The 25781-nt window shown below is 42.3% G+C and overlaps 2 protein-coding genes across 11 annotated transcripts in view; both read right to left on the minus strand.

The window, feature by feature from the left end:
* Positions 1 to 3109: 3109 nt before the first annotated feature.
* GP1BB (glycoprotein Ib platelet subunit beta) lies at positions 3110 to 18719 on the minus strand. 3 transcript variants are annotated; one of them, XM_039332402.1, is made up of 3 exons: positions 17993 to 18719; positions 16443 to 17057; positions 3110 to 3124 (listed from the first exon to the last, which is right to left on the minus strand). In XM_039332402.1, exons 1-2 carry the CDS (start codon positions 18054 to 18056, stop codon positions 16444 to 16446), a joined length of 678 nt encoding a protein of 225 aa, XP_039188336.1. In that variant the 5' UTR covers positions 18057 to 18719; the 3' UTR covers positions 3110 to 3124; position 16443. The 3 variants fall into 3 exon arrangements, with proteins under 3 accessions (XP_039188336.1, XP_039188335.1, XP_039188334.1); XM_039332401.1 differs by lacking the exon at positions 3110 to 3124 and adding an exon at positions 5147 to 6238 and having other exon boundaries at positions 17993 to 18718; XM_039332400.1 differs by lacking the exon at positions 3110 to 3124 and having other exon boundaries at positions 15045 to 17057; positions 17993 to 18718.
* A 1114-nt stretch (positions 18720 to 19833) lies between these two features.
* SEPTIN5 (septin 5) overlaps positions 19834 to 25781 on the minus strand; it is a 34992-nt gene continuing 29044 nt past the window's right edge. For 6 of the 8 annotated variants that reach the window (XM_039332427.1, XM_039332426.1, XM_039332425.1 and 3 more), the window contains 4 exons: positions 25654 to 25750; positions 24895 to 25030; positions 24361 to 24495; positions 19834 to 22972 (listed from right to left, as the gene is read on the minus strand). In XM_039332427.1, coding sequence (XP_039188361.1) covers positions 22900 to 22972; positions 24361 to 24495; positions 24895 to 25030; positions 25654 to 25750 — 441 coding nt within the window. In that variant the 3' untranslated portion in view covers positions 19834 to 22899. The remainder of the gene's footprint in view (positions 22973 to 24360; positions 24496 to 24894; positions 25031 to 25653; positions 25751 to 25781) is intronic. The other 2 variants (XM_039332423.1, XM_039332428.1) reach the window with 1 other exon arrangement.

Below are 25781 nucleotides of genomic sequence, written 5' to 3' on the forward strand. Positions count from 1 at the left end.
TTGAAATACCCCAGATGCTTTTCAACTCATCACAACTCGTGGCAAACAACCACCAACCATGGAGGTCCACCAAATTGTCGTCCTTCTCACAGAAACCCAACGAGGTCTTCCCTTCAACCAGTGCTACACCACAATCCTACCTGAATTATTTGACGTCCAATCCAATCTAACACAGAATAAATTAGACAATGCTTTAGTCTAGAAGGTTGACCATTTGTGGTTCAACATAAAAAAACAGGACTCCAGGTGAAACCAGGAGACCAGGGATATTGATAAACCATGGTTCAACTACAGGCAGGAGGAAATATGTTGGGCCATAACAACCCAAAATGCTAATGAATCTTTCTTTCTTTCATGCCACTGATCTGTCAAGTGTCAGCACATCGGTAGGTCATGAGCTGATGCTATGGACACAATGGCCACCGTTGACAGAGGAGATTTATCAGTAACACAGCACTAAAAATAAACCAGATTCATTGGCCAACAACTGTTTGTCAGATAATGTTCAGCCACTAAAACAGATACAGCCATTGATTCAAGATAGCTCTATGATAAGCATTCTCCTAACAGAGCTAGAAGGACAAGGCCAATAATTTATACTTTTGTGTCAGCCAGGGGCAGCTATAGCCTTCCTACTTCTGCTGGATTGCAAGAGACTAGTAATCAAGGCTGGGGCTGATGGGCATAGAAGTTACAGTATTAACACAACTATCCTTTCTCCATTTGTGAAAAAGGTGCCCATTTGACAACAGAACATAGAAGAATAGAGTTGGAAGGGACTTTGGAGGTCTTCTAGTCCAACCCCTGCTCAGGCAGGAGACCCTAGACCATCTGTTCTTTCAGCTGTTCCACAGCTCTGCTTTTAGATAGACAAAAGCAGGGCTTTTTAAAAATATTTTTCCATTTGCCATGTGAGAGATATTCCCAAGTTGTTTATTCATGTATTTAGTTCATTGACCATGCAACTGGATTTAACCTCTACCCTTTAGTCAATACTAATTAAGTGCAGAAAGCAAAGAAGGAGTAACAAACCCCGAAAGAACCACGATGCAAAATTAAACTAAAAAGAATCAGCATCTCATAACAATTGTTGGAGATACCAATAACAACATTAATTAACAATGGTTGAGGCTGCCAGAAGAAGTGGAGTCTAGGGACATATAGCAGTCTAGGGACATCTGGATAAGAATGGTCTATTTGTGAAAGCTTTGCTAAAAAAAAGCAAGCAAAGGGGAAGAGAGATGTCTCAACCTTATATCAAAACTAAACGCTGCAAAAAGATCCCCATGTTAAGCAGGAATTTTGACTTTCCACTAAATCCTTTCTCATCGGATCTTTCCAAATGGAGAAGTATAAGCAGCCAAAGAGATTTCAGAAAGATGGGTAGTGATCCGCTCAAAAAGGAGAAATGCCAAAGGAATTTTCCAAGCATTTCAGGACAAAGCTAAAAAAACAGAAGTCCCTTTCCCAGTGAAGAAAACATATGGACAATTTACACAAGAAGCTTCAGCCCAGCTTTCTTTTCCTCTTATCGGTTCATCTTTTCCAATCTACGTGGAAAGCTAACTCTGCAAAGATTACTGGGGGGGGGGGATGTTGTTTTGCTGAATTGCCTTTCTTGGTTTTCAGGAAAAAAAATATCCAAGCCAGGAGAAAAAAAGGATCAGGATTGGTCCCAGACTTGCCTACTGCTGCCTTGGTTTGACATCTGCTTAATTAGATGTGTGTCTAATTAGCAACAAGATCCCCTTGGTTCTTCTGAAACTGGAGCTGCCTTCAAGCAGTGGGAGCCCATGAAGAGCCTTGACACAAAAGTCAGAATGGATTCCATTTGGTCTTCACAGCAGTTCCTTCTTCCTTTCCTTTTTTTTTTTTTTAAGCTACCGGTAGAGATAGGAACATCATAGTAAAACTTTCTGTATCCTTGAACATTAGAGTTAAACCCTCTGGATCCTTAACATCACAATTAAACTTTCTGGATTCTTGAACATCACAATTAAACGTTTTAGATCCTTGGGCATCACAGTTAAACTTTATGGATCGTGGAACATCATGGTAAAACTTTCTAGATCCTTGAACCAATTAGTCAATATCTTACAAAGGTTTCAAAAGAGATGTGTGTTACGCCGAATATTCTTAGAACAGGAAACTCCTGATATATACACAATTCCAGTGTTTTGTTTGTCTGCCGATGTCTTTCTCAGACAGGAGAAGGACCAACACCACCTCGTGTAGCAAAAGGTGACTACTTGAAGAAATCTAAATTGCTTATCTGGTATTGCCCAACTTCAAACATAACGTTTGAGTTATGAATCAAGAGCTGGCATTTCAGAATGTGGGATAGTTTCTTTTATGGTTTACGGGCAGCTTAGATGGCCACGATCCTGAGCATCTCATTTCTAGGTTCAACCAACAGAACCAGCTGAGATGTAATAGGTGGAAGTTCATTAAAGGGAGCGACGTAAAGAGAAATTTCCTAACTGCGAGAAGAATTAATCAGTGGAACGGCTTGTCTCCAGAAGTTCTGGGTGCTCTGTCCCTGGGGGCTTTCAAGACTGGACAACCATTTGACCGGGATGGTATAGGTGTCCTGCCTTGTGCAGGGGGTTGGACTAGAAGACCTCCAAGGTCCCTTCCAGCCCTATGATTTTGTGTTCTATGTCCCTGGTTATTGGTCATGCTATGTGACACGGAAGGTCAGAATAACAGACTTGGGAGGGACTTTGGAGATCTTCTAGTCCAACCCCTTGCTCAAGGCAGGAAACCCTATACCTTTTCAGACAAATGGCCGTCCAGTCTCTTTTTAAAAACCTCCAGTGTTGGAGCATCCATAATTTCTGGAGGCAATGAATTGTTCTCACTGATGAGAAATTCCTTCTTAGTTCTAGCTTGAATCTCTCCCTGATCAGCTTCTCACAACTTCTGATTCCACTGGTCTTCTTTTCCAATCTCTGCTGCTCTTATTAACCCAACCCCCCCCCCCTTTCTTGTCTCTTTTCCCATTAGGAAACATCAAATAAAGGACAGATGGAGGTAAAGCAAGGCAAAACCGAGACTCTTCAGATTTCCAGTCTCCAAGGTTCCCTGATGGAGAAAGCTGTCATCCCAAAGAGACGGGAGCAAGCTGTTGGGGAAACAACATCAGTTCTCAGTTTCACAGGGAAACAAAATATATATATATCCAGCCCCTAATCGAGGGGAGACCCCAGCTGTGTTCAGCCCAGGGGGTCACTCCAGTTGTTTATGCCCCTGTCTTCACCAGCCCCAAAATGACAACATCCCCTCCCAGCTCTTCATCTGCAGGGGGCCTCTCCAGAGAAGGGAAGAATTTGTTTAGATCCCTATTAAAGCCGGATCTCTGTCCGTGCCAGAATGACAGATGAGCCAACGTCATGAGTGACATCAGGATCTTCTTTCAGTTAGCAGGGTGGGCCCCTTCTCCTCCTCCTCCTCCTCCTCCTCCTCCTCCTCCTCCTCCTCCTCCTCCTCCTCCTCCTGATCCTTTCCTCTCTTTCTCTATGTTATTCTCACCTCAGAGGCCTCCTACGTTTCACCCACACCTCCGTAATTTCAACTGAAGAAGCTTCTTGGATGAGAACGTCTTCACGAGGAAAAACAAAAAACAAGAAAGTCCAGTTGCCTTTTGGAAAAGGCACCTCTGGGACAACCTGGATGATTGGGAATCTCCACAGACGCCATAATTTCAATTTAGCGCTAACAATAGCACTCAGACTTCTATACCGCTTCACAGGGTTTTACAGTCCTCTCTAAGCGGTATACAAAGTCAGCTTTTTGGACCCAACCATCTGGGTCCTCATTTTTACCGACCTCGGAAGGAGGGAAGGCTGAGTCAACCTGGAGCCATTGGAGATGGAACTGCCAAACTGCAATGCTCTGCAGACAGCCATTTGTCAGAAATAGTATAGGTCTCCTGCATGAACAGGGGGCTAGAATAGATGACCTCCAAGGTCCCTTCCAACTCTGTTTTTGTTATGAAGTGTTTGACGCCTCCCTTGGGCTCAGCCTGGTCATCTCCTACATCTACAAGATTTACTGTGTCCTCCCTGGAAAATGATTGTTCCAATCTCACTCGCTTTGCCAATTAATAATAATAATAATAATGTTGGAAGGGACCTTGGAGCTCATCTAGTCCAATTCCCTGCTCAGGCAGGAAACTCTATACCATTTCAGACAAATGGCTATCCAGTCTCTTCTTGAAAACTTCCAGTGTTGGAGCATTCACCGTTTCTGGAGGCAAATTGTTCCACTGATTATTTGTTCTAACTGTCAGGAAATTTCTCCTTAATTCCAGGTTGCTTCTCTCTTTGGTTAGTTTCCATCTGTTGCTTCTTGTCCTGCCTTCATGGGCTTTGGAGAATAGCTTGACTCCCTCTTCTTTGGGGCAGCCCCTGAGATATTGGAAGACTGCTATCCTGTCCCCCCTCATCCTTCTCTTCATTAAACTAGACAGACCCAATTCCAGCAACCGTTCCTTATATGTTTTGTTAGAAGCCTTAAGGTCCCATCAACGGGACAATGCAGGCAGAAGTCCAGCCTTTCTTAGATGAGTTTGCCTTAAATGTTTGTCTTTTTTTTTCCTTTTTCTTTTTTCTTTGCCCTAACACAAAGCCAGACACGGGCATTTCCTCCATTTAAGATTCCTGCAGATAAATGAATTTCAAAGTCAACACCCGGAAGATAACCAACCAACAATAAACCAAACAGCTCATCAATCCTCATTGAATGGATGGCTGGCAGTCCTGAGTTAGGTGCAGGGAAGTTACAGTATGTGAGCCCATCTCTCTCTTTCTCTCTTAAAAAATAATAATAATAATAATCTGATTTGCAGGTTTAGCAGTTTGATTTTTTTTTTTTATAATAAAAATCCTATTTCAGTGGTTTGATTTTTCTTAATGCACTACGGATCAAAGTTCAGATGGACAGGCTCAAATCACAGCACCCTTCGAAAATGGACTTACGACCATTTTCCACACCTACGACCATTGTAGCATCCCCGTGGTCACGGGATCAACATTCAGGCGCTTGGCAACCGGCTCGTATTTACGACGGCCGCAGTGTCCCGGGGTGATGTGATCCTCTTTTTGCGACCTTCGGAGAAGCAAAGTCAGTGGGAGAGACACTTAACCACCGTGTTACTAACTCCACAACTGCAGTGATTCGTTTAACAGCTGTGGCAAGAAAGGTTGTAAAGTGAGGCAAGTCTCCTTTAACAACTGCCTTGCTTAACAGCCGAAATTCAGCAGCGAAACAGCAGAAAGAAAAACAGCAGAAACTTAGCAATGAAAATTTTGGACTCAGTTGTAGGCATAAGTCAATCCCTTCCTCAAACAGCTTTGGACTTTCTTCCTCCAGGGATATGTTCTATTATTTTTTTGTCTCTTTCCGTCTTCTCTCTCTCGCTCGAACACCTGAAGGTGTTAAGACTTTACGTCCAGCTGTCCCCCCAAAGCCCCGTACTTGGAGGAGACACCCTATCCTTCCAATGCTCCTTTCTTTCGCCCCCCCCCAAAACACCCTAATTTTTAAAAGTTGCCCCTCTTGACATTCCTCAGGGTTCCAAAAATCCCTTGGGGGGGGGAGGAGGAGAAAAATATCAGCCCCTTGTTTTTGTTTTGCACTGAAGTCGAGATAACCTTTGGCGGTTTGAAATGATGGGAGTGCTCTTTGACCTTTCCTGGTGACCTTGAGCCGGGCTTGTGATTCCACAGAAGGTAAAGATATTTTGGCGAGGGTCCGAGGAGTGGGTGAAGGTAGAAAGGTTTCAGTTACATGTCAGCTGAGGCTACACGGCTGTTAGGGAAAGGCTGGTAAGGCTGTCTTCTTTGATCAAGAATAGCTTGGAGGGGAAAATGTTCTTACAGCTGAAGATGGCCTCCAGCACTTTGGATTTTAAGACAGGGGAGGCACCGTCAAGGCCTTCAGAGTTTCACAGTGCCCTGAGTGCCTTCTCTTAGATCCGTGCTTGGTTTACCTTTCTTGAGAAGATCCTTTTCATTGGAAGGAAGTTTCAATGCAGTTCAGAAATTTCAAATTTCCTGGAGAATGGAAGGGTCCAAGGTGCCTTCTTGTGGCTTGACCATTAGGGATCCCTCTAGCAAACTAACTGGGTGTTGACCTGCCTGGCTTTGGTTGAAACTGAACGGAGTTTGGTGTGATCCCAGAAGAAGTGGGCAGGACAAGAAGCAACGGATGGAAACTCATCAAGGAGAGAAGCAACCTAGAACGAAAAAGAAATGTCCTGACAATTAGAACAATTAATCAGTGCAACAACTTGCCTCCAGAAGTTGTGGATTCTCCAACACTGGAAGTTTTTAAGAAGAGACTGGACAGCCATTTGTCTGAAATGGTATAGGGTTTCCTGCTTGAGCAGGGGGTTGGACTAGATGATCTCCAAGGTCCCTTCCAACTATTCTATTCTATTCTATTCTATTCTATTCTATTCCATTCCATTCCATTCCATTCCATATATAAGTCCTTCTGTCCTGTATCGGTGTGGCTGAAAGATTCTCCTTGTTGCGATTGTGGTGCTGATATGCAATCTATTAAACATACTGTGCAAGTTTGCCTACAAGGTGTGTTCACTGGTTCCTTAGCAGATCTGCACGAAGCAACACCAGAGGTGATCGCCTAGATAGCTGAAGTGGACATCCAGTTATGAGGCCACTGTCATACCCCCGTAGAAGTTGTGTATATAATTATGTGGATTGTGTGTATATGTTTACTTCTCTTCTGTCATGTTCCCATCGTGCACTGAATAAATAATGGAAGGAAAATGACATGGGACGCTGAGGGAGATGCAAAGCAAAATGGTGATCTTCAGAGGAATCTTTATTTTAAAAATCGTCTGTGGGTCTCCATAAAGATCCCAGAAACATCCCTAGAAGATTTAAAGGATAGTTGGCTGCACCCCACTATTTTTGCAGGACACAATTTGTTACCCAAAAAATCCAGAATGATGAAAACTCAGCATTTGGACCCATGGAAGAAAATGTTTGCCATATTGTTAAGCCTATCCAAGTGGACATTTTTGGAAACTATTCCTCAGTCCTTCATTTGAGACGGTGGTCCTGTGATATCTCACCAATGATGAGCCTCAAAACAACTTTGAAAACAATCAGCCCTCACACGAAGAAAGAAAACGGCACATTACAGGCATCGTGTATCTCAACGAAATTCACTTTTTAACCACCATTTCAGGCTTATTCTGCCTTTTCTGCCCATCTTGTGTCTTTTACTCCCTCAAGTGGTCCCATTAAAAGGCAATTTCCTACCGTGCTGGGAGGTCTCTAGACATCTGGACCACGAAGGGCCAAGTCAACTTCTGAAAGAAGCTTCATTCAGAGGACGGGTGATAAAAGAAGGCGATTGCCATGTTTTTCTCTTGGAAATTAAGAAATCAGGGTGGTGCACTTGAGAAGCTGGTGGGAAACTGGGCAATAACAAGTGTTTTCTCACTGGCTGTCTACCTTCTTGTGTAACATCTCCGATTTCCAGGGGGGACTCATGTTCCTCCATCAAACACACATTGGTACATTTGTCACTTGAACTCTGAGAAGCTCAGCCCTTTGGAAAATATTTAGCCCTGACTAGGCCCACCCTCAATGCTCAATACTTTTCAACAACTACCAGAGTCACAATTCTGCAACACGGTCCCCAGCCCAGGGACAGACACGCTCAATCTGCTGGCTCTGAGCTGCCAGGTTAAATTTCCCACAGGGTTTCTAGACCAATGTTACATCGGTAGCTTGGTGGGAAATTTAACATGGCAGCTCAGAGCCAACAGATGGAGCGTGCAGATAGCTCGTTGCGTAAACTGTGAATGTCAAGAACCAACAGAGTCATGTACATGCAGATAGTATGACTTGACTTAGGACCACAGTTGAGCCCGTTGCTAAGTGAGAAATGGTTAAGTGAGTTTTGCCTCATTTTATGAACTGTGGAAATACATTAAAAGACAGTTGCTAAGATGGAACTTATATATAATAGTATAATAGTATTCAAGGTCATTGACAGCCGTTGAGTTTTCTAGCCAAGAAAGTCACATTGGCTGCACATTTATACATACAGACACACTGAGAATGAACACTAATTCTAGAAAAATGGAAACTGCCCAGATTTGAAATTATGCAGTGTCTTCTGTGGATTAATGTCAAGAATTCATATCACATTTTCCCTTCTGTGCTGCTGGTGGATACAGAGACTGTTTCTTCAAACACTATGCAGAAGCATTATTGGATTTAAATGTGGCTTGTTGGAAAAAATCACAAAGGCTAGGTTCATGCATAAGCCACAAGCTGTGATTTAGAAGCTGCAATAGTTAGCTTTTCCCCACATGTCAAGCCCAAGATAACCAACCAGTGAACCAAGGGAAGAGAAAGAAAGAAAGAAAGAAAGAAAGAAAGAAAGAAAGAAAGAAAGAAAGAAAGAAAGAAAGAAAGAAAGAAAGAAAGAAAGAAAGAAAGAAAGAGACACAGAGAGAATAACAGAATAACAGAGAGAAGAAAGAAAGAGGAAGACAGAGACGGAGACACACAGAGAGAATAATAGAACAGAGAGAGAAGAAAGAAAGAAAGAAAGAAAGAAAGAAAGAAAGAAAGAAAGAAAGAAAGAAAGAAAGAAAAAGACAGAAAGAATAACAGAATAACAGAGAGAGAAGAAAAGAAAGAAAGAAAGAAAGAAAGAAAGAAAGAAAGAAAGAAAGAAAGGAGACACACAGAATAACAGAAAGAAATAAAAAGAAAAAGAGATACACAGACAATAACCAAATAACAGAAAGAAAGAAAAAGAAAGACAAAGACACACAGCAAACAGAATAACAGAGAGGAGAAAAAGAAAGAAAGTGATAGACAGAATAACCGAATAACAGAAAGAAGAAAAAGAAAAAGAACACAGAGAGAATAACAGAATAACAGAGAGAGAAGAAAGAAAAAGAAAGATACAGAGAGAATAACTGAATAACCGAAAGAAAGAGAAAGAAAAAGAAAGAGAACAGAGAGAATAACAGAATAACAGAGAGAGAAGAAAGAAAAAGAAAGAAAGAGATACACAAAGAGAATAACGGAATAACAGAAAGAAAAAAAGGAAGGAAGGAAGGAAGGAAGAAAGAAAGAAAGAAAGAAAGAAAGAAAAGAGGAAGGCTTTCTTTTAAGACAATAGTGCCCTCTGCTGATTATAAAAAAGAACCACAGGTTGAGAACCATTGCAGAAAACAATTCCTTTTCATGGTCCTCTGGAAAGGTCTATTCTTTGGCCGAAATTACACATTTTTGTTTGGACCACAGAGTTGACGGTTCTTTTAGAAACCATTTTCCCATTTACAGAGGAATTCATAATCGGCTCGACGCATCAGCGCCCTAACACAGCATAAAACGTTTGAATCTCGCCATTAGCCACCCAATAAAAGTGGAAGGTAGAACTTACGAGCCAATAATAAAAAATAAAATAATAATAATAAATAAAAAAATGAAAGTTAAAAACAAAAACAAAGCTAGCCTCAGCAACAATTCTTATTGTTCTTTAGAAGCATGGCAGATAGCGAAGAACGATGGGTCTTGGAGTTGACTGGGATATAGAATCTAAAACAGAATAAAAGGCAGGATACGAGAATAGACCACGAGAATAAAAGAGCTTTTTTTCCTGAACACGAAAGCCATGTTCATGTCTTTTCACCATCCACATTGAAATAGGTGCGCCAATAAATTTATAATCAAAACTCAGCAACTTACACCACTGAGTAATTGAGTAAACATCTCTTTATTTAAAACACCACACGTGTTGCTTAAAAAAAAAAACAACCTTCAAATGTTCCCGGCTACATTTGAAATAGGCAACATTTTAGAACCAAAAACGTGAAAGACTGTCTCCAATGAAATGCTTTGCAAAGAGAGGCGTAAATGTCACAAACTGTTGTCATAAATGTCACAAATGGTTGTAATAAGCCACTCTCCTAAAGACTGCAATTGTGTGATGAACTCTATGGTTGACAATGCAAGAACACTCTTTGTTCATCAAATTATTTTAAAACTCAGACACGACAAAGGACAGAGAATGAAGGTCTTCCATAATGCAGCTCTTCTAAAGCCAAAGAAATAAATACCTGTATTCCAAAACTAGTTATAAACATTTTAATAGGAAATATATATATATATATCCTACCTTGTAGTTATCAGAGTTGGCTAGAACAGCTTCAATACTGAGGTAAAATTAGCATGGAGAACTCACTGCCTGATGAATTTCTCAGCTCAAACCTATTAGCCGGTCATGCCAACTATAAAAATGTCTCTGTGTGTCTTTTTATTCTTCCTAAATTTTGGTTATCATGAAAGAAGAAAACAAACAGCAGGTCTGCTCTAGAAAAGCTGGGAGTTTATAGCTTCCCTCACTGAATTTCCACTGTAGCTCTTGAGGTGCCTCATCATTCGCAAGCGTTGGTGGCCCCTGGCTGATCTTCTGAAGGATTTGGAAGCTAAGCAGGCTTGGGCCGGGTTAGCACTTGGATGGGAGATCAGTTTGAAATCTCAGCATTGTAGGCCAGTTTGGGAAGGGAAAAGAGCGTCTCAGAAAAAGGCAGTACAAAAACCATGCTGTTGCCATGATACTTCATGAAAGTATCCATGGCTTCAACAGAGTCAGGTTTAGGGAGAATTGAAAACAAGTTTTTCTTTCTTTCTTTCCTTCTTTCTCTTTCTTTCTCTTCCTTCCTTCCTTCTTTCTTTTTTCTTTTTATTTCTTTTTCTCTTTCCCTTCCTTCTTTCTTCTTTTTTTTCTTTCTGTTTCCTTTCTTTCTTTTTTCTTTTCTTTTTCCCTTTCTCTTACCCTTCCTTCCTTCCTCTTTCTTTCTTTTTTCTTTTTTTTCTTTCCCTTCCTTCCTTCTTTTTTTCTTTCCTTTCTTTCTCTTTTTTCTTTTTCTTTTCTTTCTTTCTCTTACCCTTCCTTCCTTCCTCTTTCTTTCTTTTTTCTTTTTTTTCTTTCCCTTCCTTCCTTCTTTTTTTTCTTTCCTTTCTTTCTCTTTTTTCTTTTTCTTTTCTTTCTTTCTCTTTCTCTTTCCCTTCCTTTCTCTTTCTTTCTTTTTCTTTTTTTCTCTTTCCCTTCCTTCCTTCCTTCCTTCCTTCTTTTTTCTTTCTTTTCTTTCTTTCTTTTTTCTTTTTCTTTTCTTTCTCTTTCTTTCCCTTCCTTCCTTCCTTCCTCTTTTTCTCTTCTTCTCTTTCCCTTCCTTCCTTTTTCTTTTTCTCTTTCCTTTCTTTCTTTTTTCTTTTTCTTTCTTTCTTTCTCTTTCTCTACCCTTCCTTCCTTCCTTTCTTCTTTCTTTCTCTTCCTTTCTTCTTTTCTTCTTTCTTTCTTTTTCTTTCTTTCCTTTTTTTTTTCATTTTATACAGCAACATTTAAATGCCACTGTTCCTTCCAACCCCAATTTGAAGATAGACTCCTAAAGAAGGAGAATAATGGGAATGTTTCAAAATTATCCATTGATACTTAGCAACGGGAGACCAAACCCCAAGAAGGGGATTGAATTATCTGATCATTGTGGGGTCCTCGGTGCTCTCTGAACTTGGTTGTTTCCTTGCAGACATTTCATTACCCAACTAGGTAACCTCATCAGTGCTAGAAATGAGTGGGGTGTGTGGAGAGGAGGAGGATTGTGGGCTTCTTGGTGCTCTCTGAACTTGGCTGTTTTCTTGTAGACGTTTGCAAACCCCTCTCCCTTCTAGCACTGATGAGATTACTTAGTTGGGGCCAAGAAACATTTGCAAGAAAACAACTAATCACAGAGAGCACCAAGGACCCCACAATCTTCCTCCTCCTCCTCCTCCTCCTCCTCCTCCTCCTCCTCACTACCACATGTCCCATTTCCTTCTAGTACTGATGATGTTACCTAGTTGGGTAATGAAACAGCTGCAAAAAAAACCCCAACCAAGCTCAGAGACAACTACGGATCACACATCCTCCTCCTCTCCACAAAACCCACCCCCTGCTAGCACTGATGATGTTACCTACTCAGGTCCTGCAACATCTACAAGAAAACCACCCAGCTCAGAGAGCCCCAAGGACCCCACCATCCATTCATCCCTGAGCAACAAATAAGTCTCTTCTATTGCTATCCGATCATTCTTCTCGCCAGGCTGACAAGGACTGCATATTTTGAACTGAAATTATATTCATCTAATTGCAAACGTTGGGGGATTTAGGATGTAGGTTCAACACAGTCCACTCGGCTCGAACAGGAGAAAAGTCTTCCAGTAAGGAGGCCCATGCAAGAAGCTATAATGGCCGAGAACAGCCCCCCTCTCCCCCGCCGGCCAACCCTTTTGTGAACTTCCTCTTCCATTGATCAAAACCTTTGGCCAACCTTCGCTTGTTTCAACCCAAAGCTGAGAGCCGGGGCTAAAACAGCTGGTAACAAAAGGAGTGGATGGGTGAAGAGAAGCAGTAGAGGAAGAAAAAGCTGGGGGGAAAGACTTGTATTGTCTCAATCTCCTTTTTTTTCTCCCCCTCCATGGTTGGCATGTCCTTGCAAATGTGCTTGGCGTTTGCCTAAATAATTATGAAAACAATGCCCAGCCTGGTGGACGCTGATGGATGGTTGATATACAAGATAAAGAGCCGAAGAGCTGTAGAATTGTAATTACACGGACATTTCCACACAGGGCCGCACGGCCTATTATTTGTCAAAGAAAGAGACTTTGCTCCTTGCTTCCTCGGACAGATAAGAAGGCCCCCCCGCGGTCATCGGTAAACAAGAGGACACTTCCTCGGACCTCCTAGAATGGCAGACCGTCACCCAATTGACCCAGTGCCCAAAAATTCCTCTGTCAAGACAATAGACTGGAGGCAATGTATACTCAGAAAAATAGTCACTTTTTCTACAGGGACTGAATAGCCCATGAAGAGATGGCTATCGCCCAAGAGCAGGACACAGGCTGAGCAGACAATGGCCGGACTTCAGTCTCGGAGTCATCCGTCACAGGGGAACAAAAGCCCTTGTCAATCCCAGTGGCCAGCTCCTCCAGGCATGTCATCCTGGAGTGTGAGTTGGCTGACAACTCAACAGTTAGCCTCCCCACGTTTCCACTAAAGGAAGGCAGAATGGCCTGGTGCGATTGAGGTGCCCGTGTTGTTTTCCTGTGGAACGCAATCGATGCATTTCTCTTATAGCTTTCCACGGATATTTCAGCAAGGCACACCAACAACTGGGTGGGTAGACTTTGGGTCGCCAGTGAGGTGTGTGTGGGGACAACCATGTCCCTTCCCTGTTGTCACTGGGAGACTGGAGGTTAAAACTTGTGGAGAACGGTTGCAGACTTGGGTATGTCTAGACTAATGAAAAGGACTCGGGGTGATATGATAGCAGGGTTTCAATTTTTGAGGGGCTGCCCCAAAGAAGAGGCGGGGGTCACCCTATTCTCCAAAGCACCTGAAGGCAGGACAAGAAGCAAGGGATGGCAATTAATCAAGGAGAGAAGCAACCTAGAACTAAGGAGGAACTTCCTGATCATGAGAAGAATTAATCAGAAAAACGACTTGCCTCCAGAAGTTGTAAATGCTCCATCACTGGAGGCATTTAAGAAAAGATTGGACAACCTATTTGTCTGAAATAGTAGAGGCTCTCCTGCTTGACCAGGGGGTTGGACTAGAAGACCTCCAAGGTCCCTTCCAACTCTTATTATTCTATTTTCTAGGTACTAGACAAGAAATTCTGCAACGCAAGCTTTGGCTGCTTGGGCCCATTTCGCTCTTTGGGAGGGACTGGTCTCCTGTAAATTTAGTTCCTTCACCGTCCTCTCCAATTTCCCATTTTCTTTCCAGCCTTCCTCTAGACTCTTTAAGACTTTCGTGGGTCACAGTTGGTGACTCTGTGCTTATTTTTCTGCTGTCGGGGAAAAATGCCCCAGAACAGGGACTGAATCCTTCTCCCATTAATCAAAGCTAACAAGCTTTCTGTAGGGAGACACAAAAATCGCTATGTTTTCTCCCTTAGTGCTGAAGCAAGGTCAGCAGGAGGCCGGTGTGGGAGGGAGGGTAGGGGCCTGGTCCAGCCCCCCCCCCACCCTCACCTCTAGTTAGATTAACATTTTATTCAGAAGCCTATTTATCAAAGTCAAGAGCATAGCATAAAGTGGCACCAGAAAAGGGGGGGGGGGAAGTCTGAGCAGACAAGACTTATCATTTTTTTTTTTTTCTCTCCACCCATTTCTCTGGCTTAAATTTTGTCCCACCACCCCACAACCACAACCTGGCGAGTTGTATCTGACCAATCCTGGCTCCCATGAAAAAAATTCTCGATATTTCATAGGGAGCAAAACAGCTGAGATCAAAAGTCAGATTAAGCTTCCCAAGGTGCTACGATTTAAGTTTAACAGAGCAAAGAGTTGAAAGGGACCTCGGAGGTCATCTAGTCCAACCCCCTACTCAGGCAGGAAACCCTATACCATTTTGGACAAATGGCTGTCCAGTTTCTTCTTAAAAGCTTCCAGTGTTGGAGCATTCACCGCTTCTGAAGGCAGGTTGTTCCACTGGTTAATTATTCTCGCTGTCAGGCAATTTCTCCTTAGTTCCAGGTTGCTTCTCTCCTTGGTTAGTTTCCATCCATTCTTGTCCTGCCTTCTGGGGCTTTGGAGAATAGGTTGAACCCCTCTTCTTTGTGGCAGCCCCTCAAATATTGAAAGGCTGCTATCATGTCTCCCCTATTTCTTCTTTTCATTAGTCTAGACATATCCAATTCCAGCAACCGTTCTTCATATGTTTTAGTTGAAGTCTACAAGTCATAAAAGTTTGAAGACCCCTGTATTACAGGATATATATTATAGCAGGATATTATATATATATATATATATATATATATATATATATATATTTGTAGATTTTCACAGGTACAGGTATGCAGGTGTTGGAGTATTTGGGTCTCTCAATCTTACACAGGAAAAGACCCAAATACGCCAAGACCTGCATATATATATATATACATACATACATATACATACAGGATATATATTATTTTCTTTAAAAAATATATAATACAGTGCCGGTGATAGTTGTTCTATTGTATTCACGAATGGAGAAGTTCTATAATTTTTCTTGTCTGTCTGCAGAGGGTTAGTTGCGTACATTATTTGTATTAATAAAATACCAGAATTATCTTGAGAAAGTTGGGAAATAAGCCCCAAGAAAACTCCACTCTTTGTGCAGATGAGATTTTGTACAGAATCGATGTAGGTGCATTCTTTTAACAGAGCCATCATCTCAGAAATAAATCTCTTTTCTTTTTTGGCTGTGATGGAGAAAAAGAAGTTAACAATTGAAGACACCAATTTGCTAACCTAACCGTGAAAGAGTAGAAAACAAAGTTCAGTGGGGTTTGTGCGCCCTCTGGTGGGGACAGAGAAAATAATTTTCTGGAAGTGAGATTAAAAATATATATATATATTATTTTTTAAATCAAATTGGCATACATTGAAAAAGAGGGAGAGAGAAAGAGAGACATTGGGCAACACAAACTTCCTTGTGTGGTTTGAAAGAAAAAAAGCTTGAGGGACGATAGGTTTTTGAAGAGAAGCCCAAATCATCTCTCTCTCTGCTGTGTAATCTCTTTAACCTGCCTAATAACAGAGTGAAAAGGGACCTTGGAGGTCCTCTAGTCCAACCTCCTGCTCAAGTACCATTTCAGACAAATGATGGTCCCGTGTCTTCTTAAAAACTGCCCATGAGGTGTTTTTTTTTTTTTTAAAGAGGTTTAATAACTGAATTTTAGCAACTGGAGATTAAAAATTGAGGTTTAATAACTGAAGGTAATCCAGATTGGTGGGGAAGAAGGACCACATTAGTACGTTGAAATAATAATAATAATAATAATAATAAAAGCAACAAGTATCGCCTGGCATTTAACAAAGTGAAAGAACACGGAAGGATTATACACAACTGGGACCAGAATGGCTTTTATAATAATAATAATAAAGTTGGAAGGGACCTTGGAGGTCATCTAGTCCAACCCCCTGCTCAGGCAGGAAATCCTGTACCATTTCAGACAAAGGGCTTTCCCTTCTTAAAAACTTACAGTGTTGGAGCATTCACAACTTTCGTTAGGCAAGACAGTTTACCACCTTTTTCTTTGCCACGGCCATTAACCGAATCACTAGTCATTAAGTGAATTGTGCGGTCAGTAAGAGAAAGGCTATTCTTATCCAGTAATCAATCCATCAATCCTGTCCCAAAGGTGCTTTTTTTTTTTTTCAAAAGCCAACTGGCCTTTCTGAGTTTGCTTCTTGGAAGACATTTTGCTTCTTGCAACGAAATAAGCTTCTTGGATGAGAAGTGAAACGTCTTCACAAAGAAAAAACAAAACAAGAAAGTCCAGTTCCCCCTTTAAAAAAAAAAAAAAAGCAGCTTTGGGACAACCATGACCCGGAAGACTGAGAATCTCCACGGACCTCAGTCAATACTGCTTTTACGAGCGTTTTCCCACGGATCCGTATTCTCATAAAACTCCACCATTGTCCTTCTGGCTTCCTTGGCTATCCGCTGGAACCGGCAGATGTAGAAAACCACAAGGAGGAGCAAGATGGCCTGCACCAAGAGGAAGACGAAGAGGCAGATCTGGGCCACCAGAGCCACGCCGCAGTACCAGGACTGGCAGGTAGAGAGGATCTCGTCTTCGGACAGGTAGGTGATGATCCGACCTTGAAGGTGGGCGGGGCTCGAACACACCACGTCGCGATACAAAGTGCGGTTGTCTTGCCACTGCAGCCAGGAGCGGAGGTAGAGAATGTGGCAGGTACATTCCCAAGGGTTCCCCCGCAGGTAGACCGCCTGGAGGTGGTGCAGGTTGTCAAAGAGGCCTTTGGGGATGAAGGTCAGGTAGTTGTTGTTGAGATAGAGCTTGGTGGTGGAGGCTGAAAAGGAGAGGGGGATCATGTCGTCGCTGAGTTCGGTTGACATGCAGTCAATGATGTTGGCGGCACAACGGCAAGGGCGGGGACAATCCAGGGTGACAAGAGGCAGCAGGCCGAGGGTGAAGAAGAAGCTGACGAGACTCATCTTCTGCTCTGAAAGAGATAGAAATCGTTAACTAGAGCCCCAGTAGAATAGAATAGAATAGAATAGAATAGAATAGAATAGAATAGAATAGAATAGAACAGAACAGAATAGAATAGAAATCATGGAGTGGAGTAGAGTAGAGTAGAGTAGAGTAGAATACGAAACTGGAAGGGACCTTGGAGGTCTTCTAGTCCAGCCCTCTGCACAAGCAGGAGAATCTATACCATTTCAGAGAGTAAAGTAAAATAGAGAATAGAATAGAATAGAATAGAATAGAATAGAATAGAATAGAATAGAATAGAATAGAATAAAATAGAATAGAATAGAATAGAAATCATGGAGTGGAGTGGAGTGGAGTGGAGTGGAATGGAGTAGAATAGAATAGAGTAGAGTAGAGTAGAGTAGAGTAGAGTAGAGTAGAGTAGAGTAGAATAAAATAGAATAGAATACGAAACTGGAAGGGACCTTGGAGGTCTTCTAGTCCAGCCCTCTGCGCAAGCAGGAGAACCTATACTGTCTCAGACAGGTGATTGTCTAGTCTCTTCTTAAAAATCTCCAGTGATGGAGCGCCCACGATTTCTGGAGGCAAACTGTTCCACTGGTTAATTGTTCTCACTGTTAGGAAGTTTCTCCTCAGTTCTAGGTTGCTTCTCTCCTTGAATAGATCTGAGATCAGTTAAATCAGAATAGAGCTGGAAGGGACGTGGGAGGTCTTCTAGTCCAGCCCCCTGCTCAAGCAGGAGAGCCTATACCATCTCAGACAAGTGACTGTCTAGCACCTCTTCTTAAAAACCACCAGTGATGGAGCGCCCATGATTTCTGGTGGCAAGCTGTTCCACTGGTTAATTGCCCTCACTGTCGGGAAGTTTCTCCTTAATTCTAGGTTGCTTCTCTCTTTGATCAGGTTCCACCCATATAACTGAAAGAAAAGTTGAGGACTTACCTCTTTGGCTGGAGCGTCTCTCTGCAATGAGACATGAAGGACAACTGACTGGTAGACCAAACATCAGCAGAAATAGGGTTGATAACCTCCATGTGTGTTCCAGAAAGATAACAAGAACACTTCTTCTCCTTAGTCATTCTCTGGCAATCCCTGGAAATTGTCTTCTGTCGGGGACTTTATTTTTAAACTGGCATCTCTGAGTACCACATCTAGAAAAGGCTCGAATGCAAGCAAGGTTGTAACAAAGCCAAATGAGAGTCCAGGAATTGTGTAACATCTTGGTTATTCACTTCACGGCTGAATTAATTTAACTATTTTTCCCAAGTGCAGGCAGGACATTGGCCCATAAAACAACCCCGTGAGCTGTCTCGGTCGAGGCATTCCCCAAAAGATGCTAACTGGGCTTAAACTAACCAGGTTTAATGGGTTCTGGAAATGGGGTGATGGTTCTATCATTGTCATGAGCTCACTAATGCAATTCTGCAAATATTGAGGAGAAAATCCCACTGTATCTCAGGTGGAAATTTAACAATCCTGGAGTTTACTTCTATGCCCATGGACCCCTACGATTTCCATAACGTCTTTGCTTGCAGACTGTCTCCAACACAGATTATCACACCCAGCGATGATGATGATGATAATAATAATAATAAAGTTGGAAGGGACCTTGGAGGTCATCTAGTCCAACCCCCTGCTCAGGCAGGAAACCCTAGACCATTTCAGACAAATGGCTGTCCAGTCTCTTCTTAGAAACGTCCAGTGTTGGAGCATTCACAACTTCTGGAGGCAGGTTGTTCTACTGATAAGGAAATTTCTCCTTAATTCCAGGTTGCTTCTCTCCTTGATGAGTTTCCATCTGTTGCTTCTTGTCCTGCCTTCTGGTGCTTTGGAGAAGAGGCTGATCCCCCTCTTTTTTGGGGCAGCCCCTCAAATATTGGAACTCTGCTATCCTGTCCCCCCTCGTCCTTCTCTTCATTAAACTAGACAGACCCAATTCCAGCAACCGTTCCTTTTATGTTTCAGCCTCCAGTCCCCTGATCATCTTTGTTGCTCTTCTCTGCACTCTTTCTAGAGTCTCAACATCTTTTTTACATCGTGGTGACCAAAACTGGATGCAGTATTCCAAGTGTGGCCTTACCACGGCATTGTAAAGTGGTATTAACACTTCACGTGATTCTATCCTTCTGTTAATGCAGCCTAGCACTAGCTATATCCAGCTATTGTAGTTTGCAAGCCATGTTTTACGGTGTGTGATTGCAACCCAATTTGGTGACTGGTCCAACTATCTTTAAATGGGGTTCAGTATGATGGACAAACCCTAGTAATGAATCAAGGCAGCGCAAAAGGTTTAAAATGATACTTCAAATGGTAACCAGATGTTAATGAGTTTATCTTGCAGTTAATCAAAGCCCCCCAAGATGGATGGATAGAAAGTACCAGAGCAACAGGCAAACTGGGCAGAAGGGTGAAAAGGTTTTGAGCAATCATCAACCAACCTGATAAGAGCATTTAGGTTAGTAATTGTGTTAAAATGAGTTACAACAAACCAGCAGTGTGGTGTAGCGGTGAAAGTCTTGGATGAGGAGTAAGGTTCAAGTCTACCATTAGGTCCTCAGCCTGCAACTTTTCAAACGAATGACAATTCTATCCCCTAAAAGAATGCGGCACCAACAGGAATAGACCAAGGATCCCCACTCCTCTTTTCTCCTTCTGCTTTGCTGGCTTTTTCTCCCAACTGCCTTTTGAAGGCAACATTATTTTTTAAAATAAATTACACTAACCCATAAGAGATCCTCAAAAGCCGGGTTTTTGGATGCGGATCAACAACAGAAACACGTTTCTGCTTTTTTTTCGTTTACTTCTTTTTGATCAGTCCGGGGAGTAGCAAACATTATATTAATATCCAATGGTCATCATCATTTTAATAAAACGGATATATTTAAAAGGTCTTCGGATCACGATGACGAAATAGCCCACCAAATATTTACAAAAACGGAACGATGCACCAAGGAAAGCCGAACGCAAGGCCGGGGCCGGAGCGACAAAAGGCAGAATCAGTATTTGGAAAAAGGGGTGGATGGGTGAGTGGGGGGGGGGGGAAAGCAGCCCGAAAAAAGGAAGAAAAAAAAATCCACGGCACGGAGGATATTTCCCCACAAAATTACTTTCTTTCTAGGAAAATAAATAAATAAAGGCATGCAAAGTGGGGCCAGAAAAAAAAACAAAACAGCACGGATGTTGGAGCACGGAGGGCTGATCACAGATCCTGGGTGCAAGTCAGCGCATAAGGACAGGCTTCATACACTGCCCTTGAAAGTGCGATGTAGCTAGGGACACACACACACACACACACACACACACACCCCGAAAGACACACATAGAGACACACACACACACGCATACTAATGCTGTTTTTGAACAATTTGGGTTTCAACCAGTGTTTCTTCAACCTTGGTGACTTGGGAGAGGGGTAGACTTCAACTCCCAGAATCTTTCTAATCAAATTAATTTGGGAATGAAATCAAATTTGAGTTGTTGTTGTTTTTTCAGTCCCCAAAAAAAGAATTTGCATTGGAGCGGATTTTAACCCGAGACACAGCTGCCCATTGAGGAGATGGAAAGAACCACGTTGCTTTCGTTCACCACGAAGAAAAATGTGAATTTTGAAGCAACTCAGAAACACCCCCCCCACACACAAAAAAAACCAGTTGCAAATATTAACTTCTAAAAGGGACAGGAGAGGAAAGCAACGAACATGTAATGGGAAAGTCATGTTATTGATGGCATTTTGTGCTGGCCGACAAGAGAATGAAATCAAATTTGTTTTTTTTTTGTTTGTATGTTTGTTTTGTTTGTTTTTTCAGTCTCCAAATAAGATCCTCCACTGGGGATGGAGAAACAACACATTGTGAAATGCTGAATGTAACACGGTTTGGTGAAGATGTGGGTGTGAGCGTGTCTTAATGTCTTATTTTAGAGTAGTTTGTTGGTGTGGGAAAAATAATAATCTTTTGTCAACAGGGCACAAAACTATTATTAAAAAAAAAAAAAAGCATCCAGCTGGTTATATGCATTTCTGGAAGGGAGTGGGGATCCTTATCTCACTTCAACAGACCAATGTGCTATCCTCTTGCTTCAAACACACACACACACACACACACACCAGAGAAACACAGAAAGCCAAGAAAAGGCTTTGCAGCACCAGGTTGGCAAGAAAAAAAAAAAGGAGGAGAATATGAGGAAGAAGGGAAAGTACTTAGCATTTTGGATTTTAAAGCAAAATGGGATATACAGAGATGTAGGGACATTAACTCAGCCTGTTTGCAACCTTTCAAAGCAGCTGCTTCACTTTCCAGATTTCACAGCCGTAGAAAGAATGAACTTGAGCTAGTTTCCCTTATTGGATTTTTGCTGACAAGGAGCATCAGATGAAGCTTACGGATTTTGTTGGTTTTTTTTTTTTCCTTCAGAGATGAACTATGGAAAGGGGGATGAGAGAGATGATTAGGTTATATTCAGAAATGCTGACAAGCTAAGAATTATTATTATTTTTTACTTGCTAGGGTAATGGGGCAGTTGTTCTTTTTCTGTTTTTTCCTCTCTTTTTTGTACATTTCTTGTTTTTTTTCTTAAAAGATGAATTGGGGAGGGAGGAGAGAGATCAGATTGTATTTGAGATTCTGACAAGCTATGCATTAATTTATTTTTTTGTACAGGCTAGGGTGATGGAGAAGTTACTCCTTCCGTTTTCCGTTTTTTCCCCCCTTTCTTTGGCTGACTTGCTTTCTTTTCGTGTTTTTCTCTTTGTATTCCTCATCTTATTTAATTTATACGTCTTTATAAAATTATTTTTTTTTGGGGGGGGGGAACTACAAAACCCACGATGCACCAACAAACCGAGCTTCTCATACAGGGAGTATTTTTGCATCGAAACAAAAAAAAATGAGCTTCAAAGGAGTCTAAAACAAACTCTTGGTTCAAGTTTTGTTTCTGCCCAGTGGGAATTGGGACACTCTGCAAAGATATATCTTGGGGAAAAGAATCTACCGAGCAAACTTAAGAATCAATATAGAACTTTATCGGTGGATCCTGTTTTTGTTTTTTTTTATGTATGTCTGGCAAAAAGGGAAATATAGAGTTGTGTGCAAAGACAAGGCAGACTCTCAAAGTCCAGATGCAAAGCTTGGGTCAGTTGGAAAAAAATCCGCCAACTAGGGAGAGAAGAGGCCGTTTAAACAAAAGACTCACACAACTTTGCATTCTGACCCACAAAAGTCACCTTCTTCCACCCTGCCCAGAAAGGCCTTGCATTTTTTCAGAGTGTGGAACAGGATGGAGAATCAACCAGGAATGAAGATCTCCATCCAAAGCCTCCCCCCCCCCCCAAAAAAAACCCACAGCCACCTTTCTGCTCCTTATCTCAAAAAAGGCAGTCAAAGAACCAACCTTTTCCAAGCAAAATCAAATCTGCCTGGGAAGTCTCACAAGCATTTTGTTCAGATATTCATAAGAATGTCATTTCCCCCCCTCCCCAGCACAAAAAGGCAGGTGTTAAGAAAGGGAGGGGGGGGGTGAAAGAAGAAAAGGCAAGGAAGGAGGAGAGGAGGGAAGTCACAGCACCGTGGTTAGTAGTAAACATTTAACGTGCACGTTCACAAAGTCCTCACATCTCAATACCACCCCAGAATTTTTCATTTAAATACTAGAATGCTCTCGGGAGAAGCGTCTTGAGGACATATTCCAAGGCCGTTCAAACAGCTTCGGAGGGAGAAGGTGGGATGGCGTCTCTCGCACGCAAGTCTCTTCGCTCGTGTTTTGATCGTAGGAAAAAGGTTTTCCTGAAGCAGCTTCCCATTCAGATGGACCCAAGGGTGGTGCCAAACACACACCCCCCCCCGTCGCTCCCTTCATCCTGGTTTCGTCTTAATGCTCTTGAATTTGCTGTTGCATTTTCTGCAGCATCTCCTGCATTCTTCGCAGCTGCGGAGAGATAAGGAAGGGGACGGGGGAAAGGGGGGGGGGTTGTCACCGTTTTTTTTGTTTAAAAATAAATAAATAAAGGAAGACCCAAACTTTGTTGAGTCATCTTCCGTTCATCTTCAAGCCCTGTGAAGGGCTCTCCTTAAAGGTGAGGGCAAAAATTTCCTTCGGGGAATTTGATTCCCAGACTGCTGGATCGATGCTCGGTTTTCGGAACCGAATCGTGAAATTGAATAGCATCCTCCAATCAGATCCTTTTTTAAGATTAAATTAGTCAGTTCCGTTCAGAATGGAGAAAGAGCTTTTTCCGAATCAATTGTTAAGTCCAAACCAAATGGAGAAAAATCAGTGGTTGGTGTTCTCTGACTACGGTGGTTTGCTTGCAGACGTTTCGTTACCTGACTAGGTAACCTTATCAGTGCTAGGGAGTGTGGAATTGCTCCCTGTTTTATACGGTTACATACAGTTGCTTGCCCCACCACTGATGATGTAGGGGTGTTGTGTTCTCCTTGGTGATTCCTTGATTAAGGCATTGTTTTCTGTTTGATTGTTTGTCAGGTGTTAATCCCTGCTTATCTGGGTGTTGGTTGCCAGAGAAAATGTGTTCTGGTCTTTGGGATTTCTTAGCTTTATTATCTCTTTGGAATAAGAGTAGTAGTAGTTGGAAAGGACCTTGGAGGTCATCTAGTCCAACCCCCTGCTCAGGCAGGAAACCCTATACCATTTCAGACAAATGGCTGTCCAGTCTCTTCATAAAAACCTCCAATGATGAAGAACCCATAACATTTGGAGGCAAGAAGTTCTATTGGTTAATTGTTCTAACTGTCAGGAAGTTTCTCCTTAGTTCCAGGTTGCTTCTCTCCTTGATGAGTTTCCATCCATTGCTTCTTGTTCTGCCCTCAGGTGCTTTGGAGAATAGCTTGACTCCCTCTTCTTTGGGGCAACCCCTGAGATATTGGAAGACTGCTATCATGTCCCCCTTCATCCTTCTCTTCATTAGACTAGACATACCCAATTCCAGCAACCGTTCTTTATATGTTTTGGCCTCCAGTCCCCTGATCATCTTTGTTGCTTTTGTCTGAACTCTTTCTAGAGTCTCAACATCTTTTTTACATCGTGGTGACCAAAACGGGATGCTGTATTCCAAGGGTGGCCTTACCAAGGCCTTTTAAAGTGGTAAAGTATTTACCTGTGGTTAACTTCTACGTCTTTGTTGATGCTAATCCATATTGTTGATGGCTGATAGTCACTTAGTTGGGAAACATCTGCAAGCAAACCACCAAGCTCAAAGAAGCACCAAGGAGTCTACAGTTCAACCCTGAGCTAAATTCTTCTCTGTTATTGAGGCAATAGTCATGACTCCATTACGGTCATAACTCAAGGACTACCTGTATTTAAAACAGCATCTCCAGCAGCTCACCTCTTCGTCCTTCATCTTGATCAGCTTCTCTGTCTCGGCATCTGGGGTTGGAAGTGGCAAGATGGGAATTGGACTTTCTATTCGGTTGTCCTGAGTCAGTTTGCTGAAAAGGAGGATTTAAATTTAACTTCTTTAAATCAGCCTCAGTTCTTCCCTGCTGTCACTGAAGCAACGACGTCAAAAAGGAAACCATTTTGAAGCCTCAGCTATGACTACGAAGGAGGTTGAAGGCCTCCAAGGTCCCTTCCAGTCCCATTTTTCTATGTTCTAAGTCAGGGGTCTTCAAACTTGGCCCTTTGATGACTGGTGGACTTCAACTCCCAGAATTCCTCAGCCAGGCACGCTGGCTGAGGAATTCTGGGAGTTGAAGTCCACCAGTCATCAAAGGGCCAAGTTTGAAGACCTCTGTTCTAAGTCTTGGTGCACCTTCCAACCTTCATGAGTTGATGCCAAGGGTGGACTCAGACATACCTGTCCATATCTGACCCATCAGGAAACTCACCTGGTCATCTGTTGGATGCACTGTGCCCGATAGTTCTCATAATGAACATCACAAGTTACATCTTTCAGGTCATGCATATGGGTTCGGATCAGCATGTTGCGTAGCTTCACAAAGTCACAGTGTGCTTGGTTCTCCACTAGGGAAGCAGAAAGACATCTTTCTGGAGTTGGGAGGGGGGCGTGAACAACTCAACCCATCAATAAATTAAAAAGAGTCCACTAATCAGTCTGTAGCAGAAAGACACCAGAGTCAACAAACAAAGGGCAGAAAGATCTTCTCATCTGCCGTATTTCTCATCTGCCGGTTTTCTTTCCAGGATGCTCGTAATATAAGCCCCCGCCCAAAAATAAGCCCCAGTTAAGATGGTCAGCCAGACGGACGCATTTAGTACCATATATCCCCCAAAATAAGACTTAATCAGAAAATAAGCTCTAATAAATTAATATAAGACCCGCTCTTATTTTGGGGAAAACACAGCATTACCTCCATGATGGATCTCCATCCACTAATGGTCCACAGCTCTAAAAGGACAATTGGCAACATCTACTAGCTTGATTGGAATATGTCGAGATCAACCAGCATCAGTTCTAACCCTCAATTGACCATCGCAGAAGCTCATAACTAAATCTGTCAGACTGCTTTGGCCTTCAGAGCTTCGTTGCTCCCAAACCTGGAAGTTTCACTTAGATCTCCAAAAAAATTAGTTCAACAGATCCTTGTGTTCCGAGGGTCAGTGTTCAAGTCAACAAGACAGCTTACCTTCCACAATGCCCCAGGGGTAGAGTCTTCCTCGGACCCTCTGCCCCTTGGCTTCGACCACTGTGTTGCTGCCAATGACTGCAAAGGGTGCGCTCTCCTGGTGCAAACACAAAATGTGATGAGAAGTT

The sequence above is a fragment of the Crotalus tigris genome, unplaced genomic scaffold, assembly GCF_016545835.1.
Source record: "Crotalus tigris isolate CLP2741 ecotype Arizona unplaced genomic scaffold, ASM1654583v1 scf7180000024461.2689607, whole genome shotgun sequence".
In the NCBI taxonomy this organism is placed as follows: domain Eukaryota; kingdom Metazoa; phylum Chordata; class Lepidosauria; order Squamata; family Viperidae; genus Crotalus; species Crotalus tigris.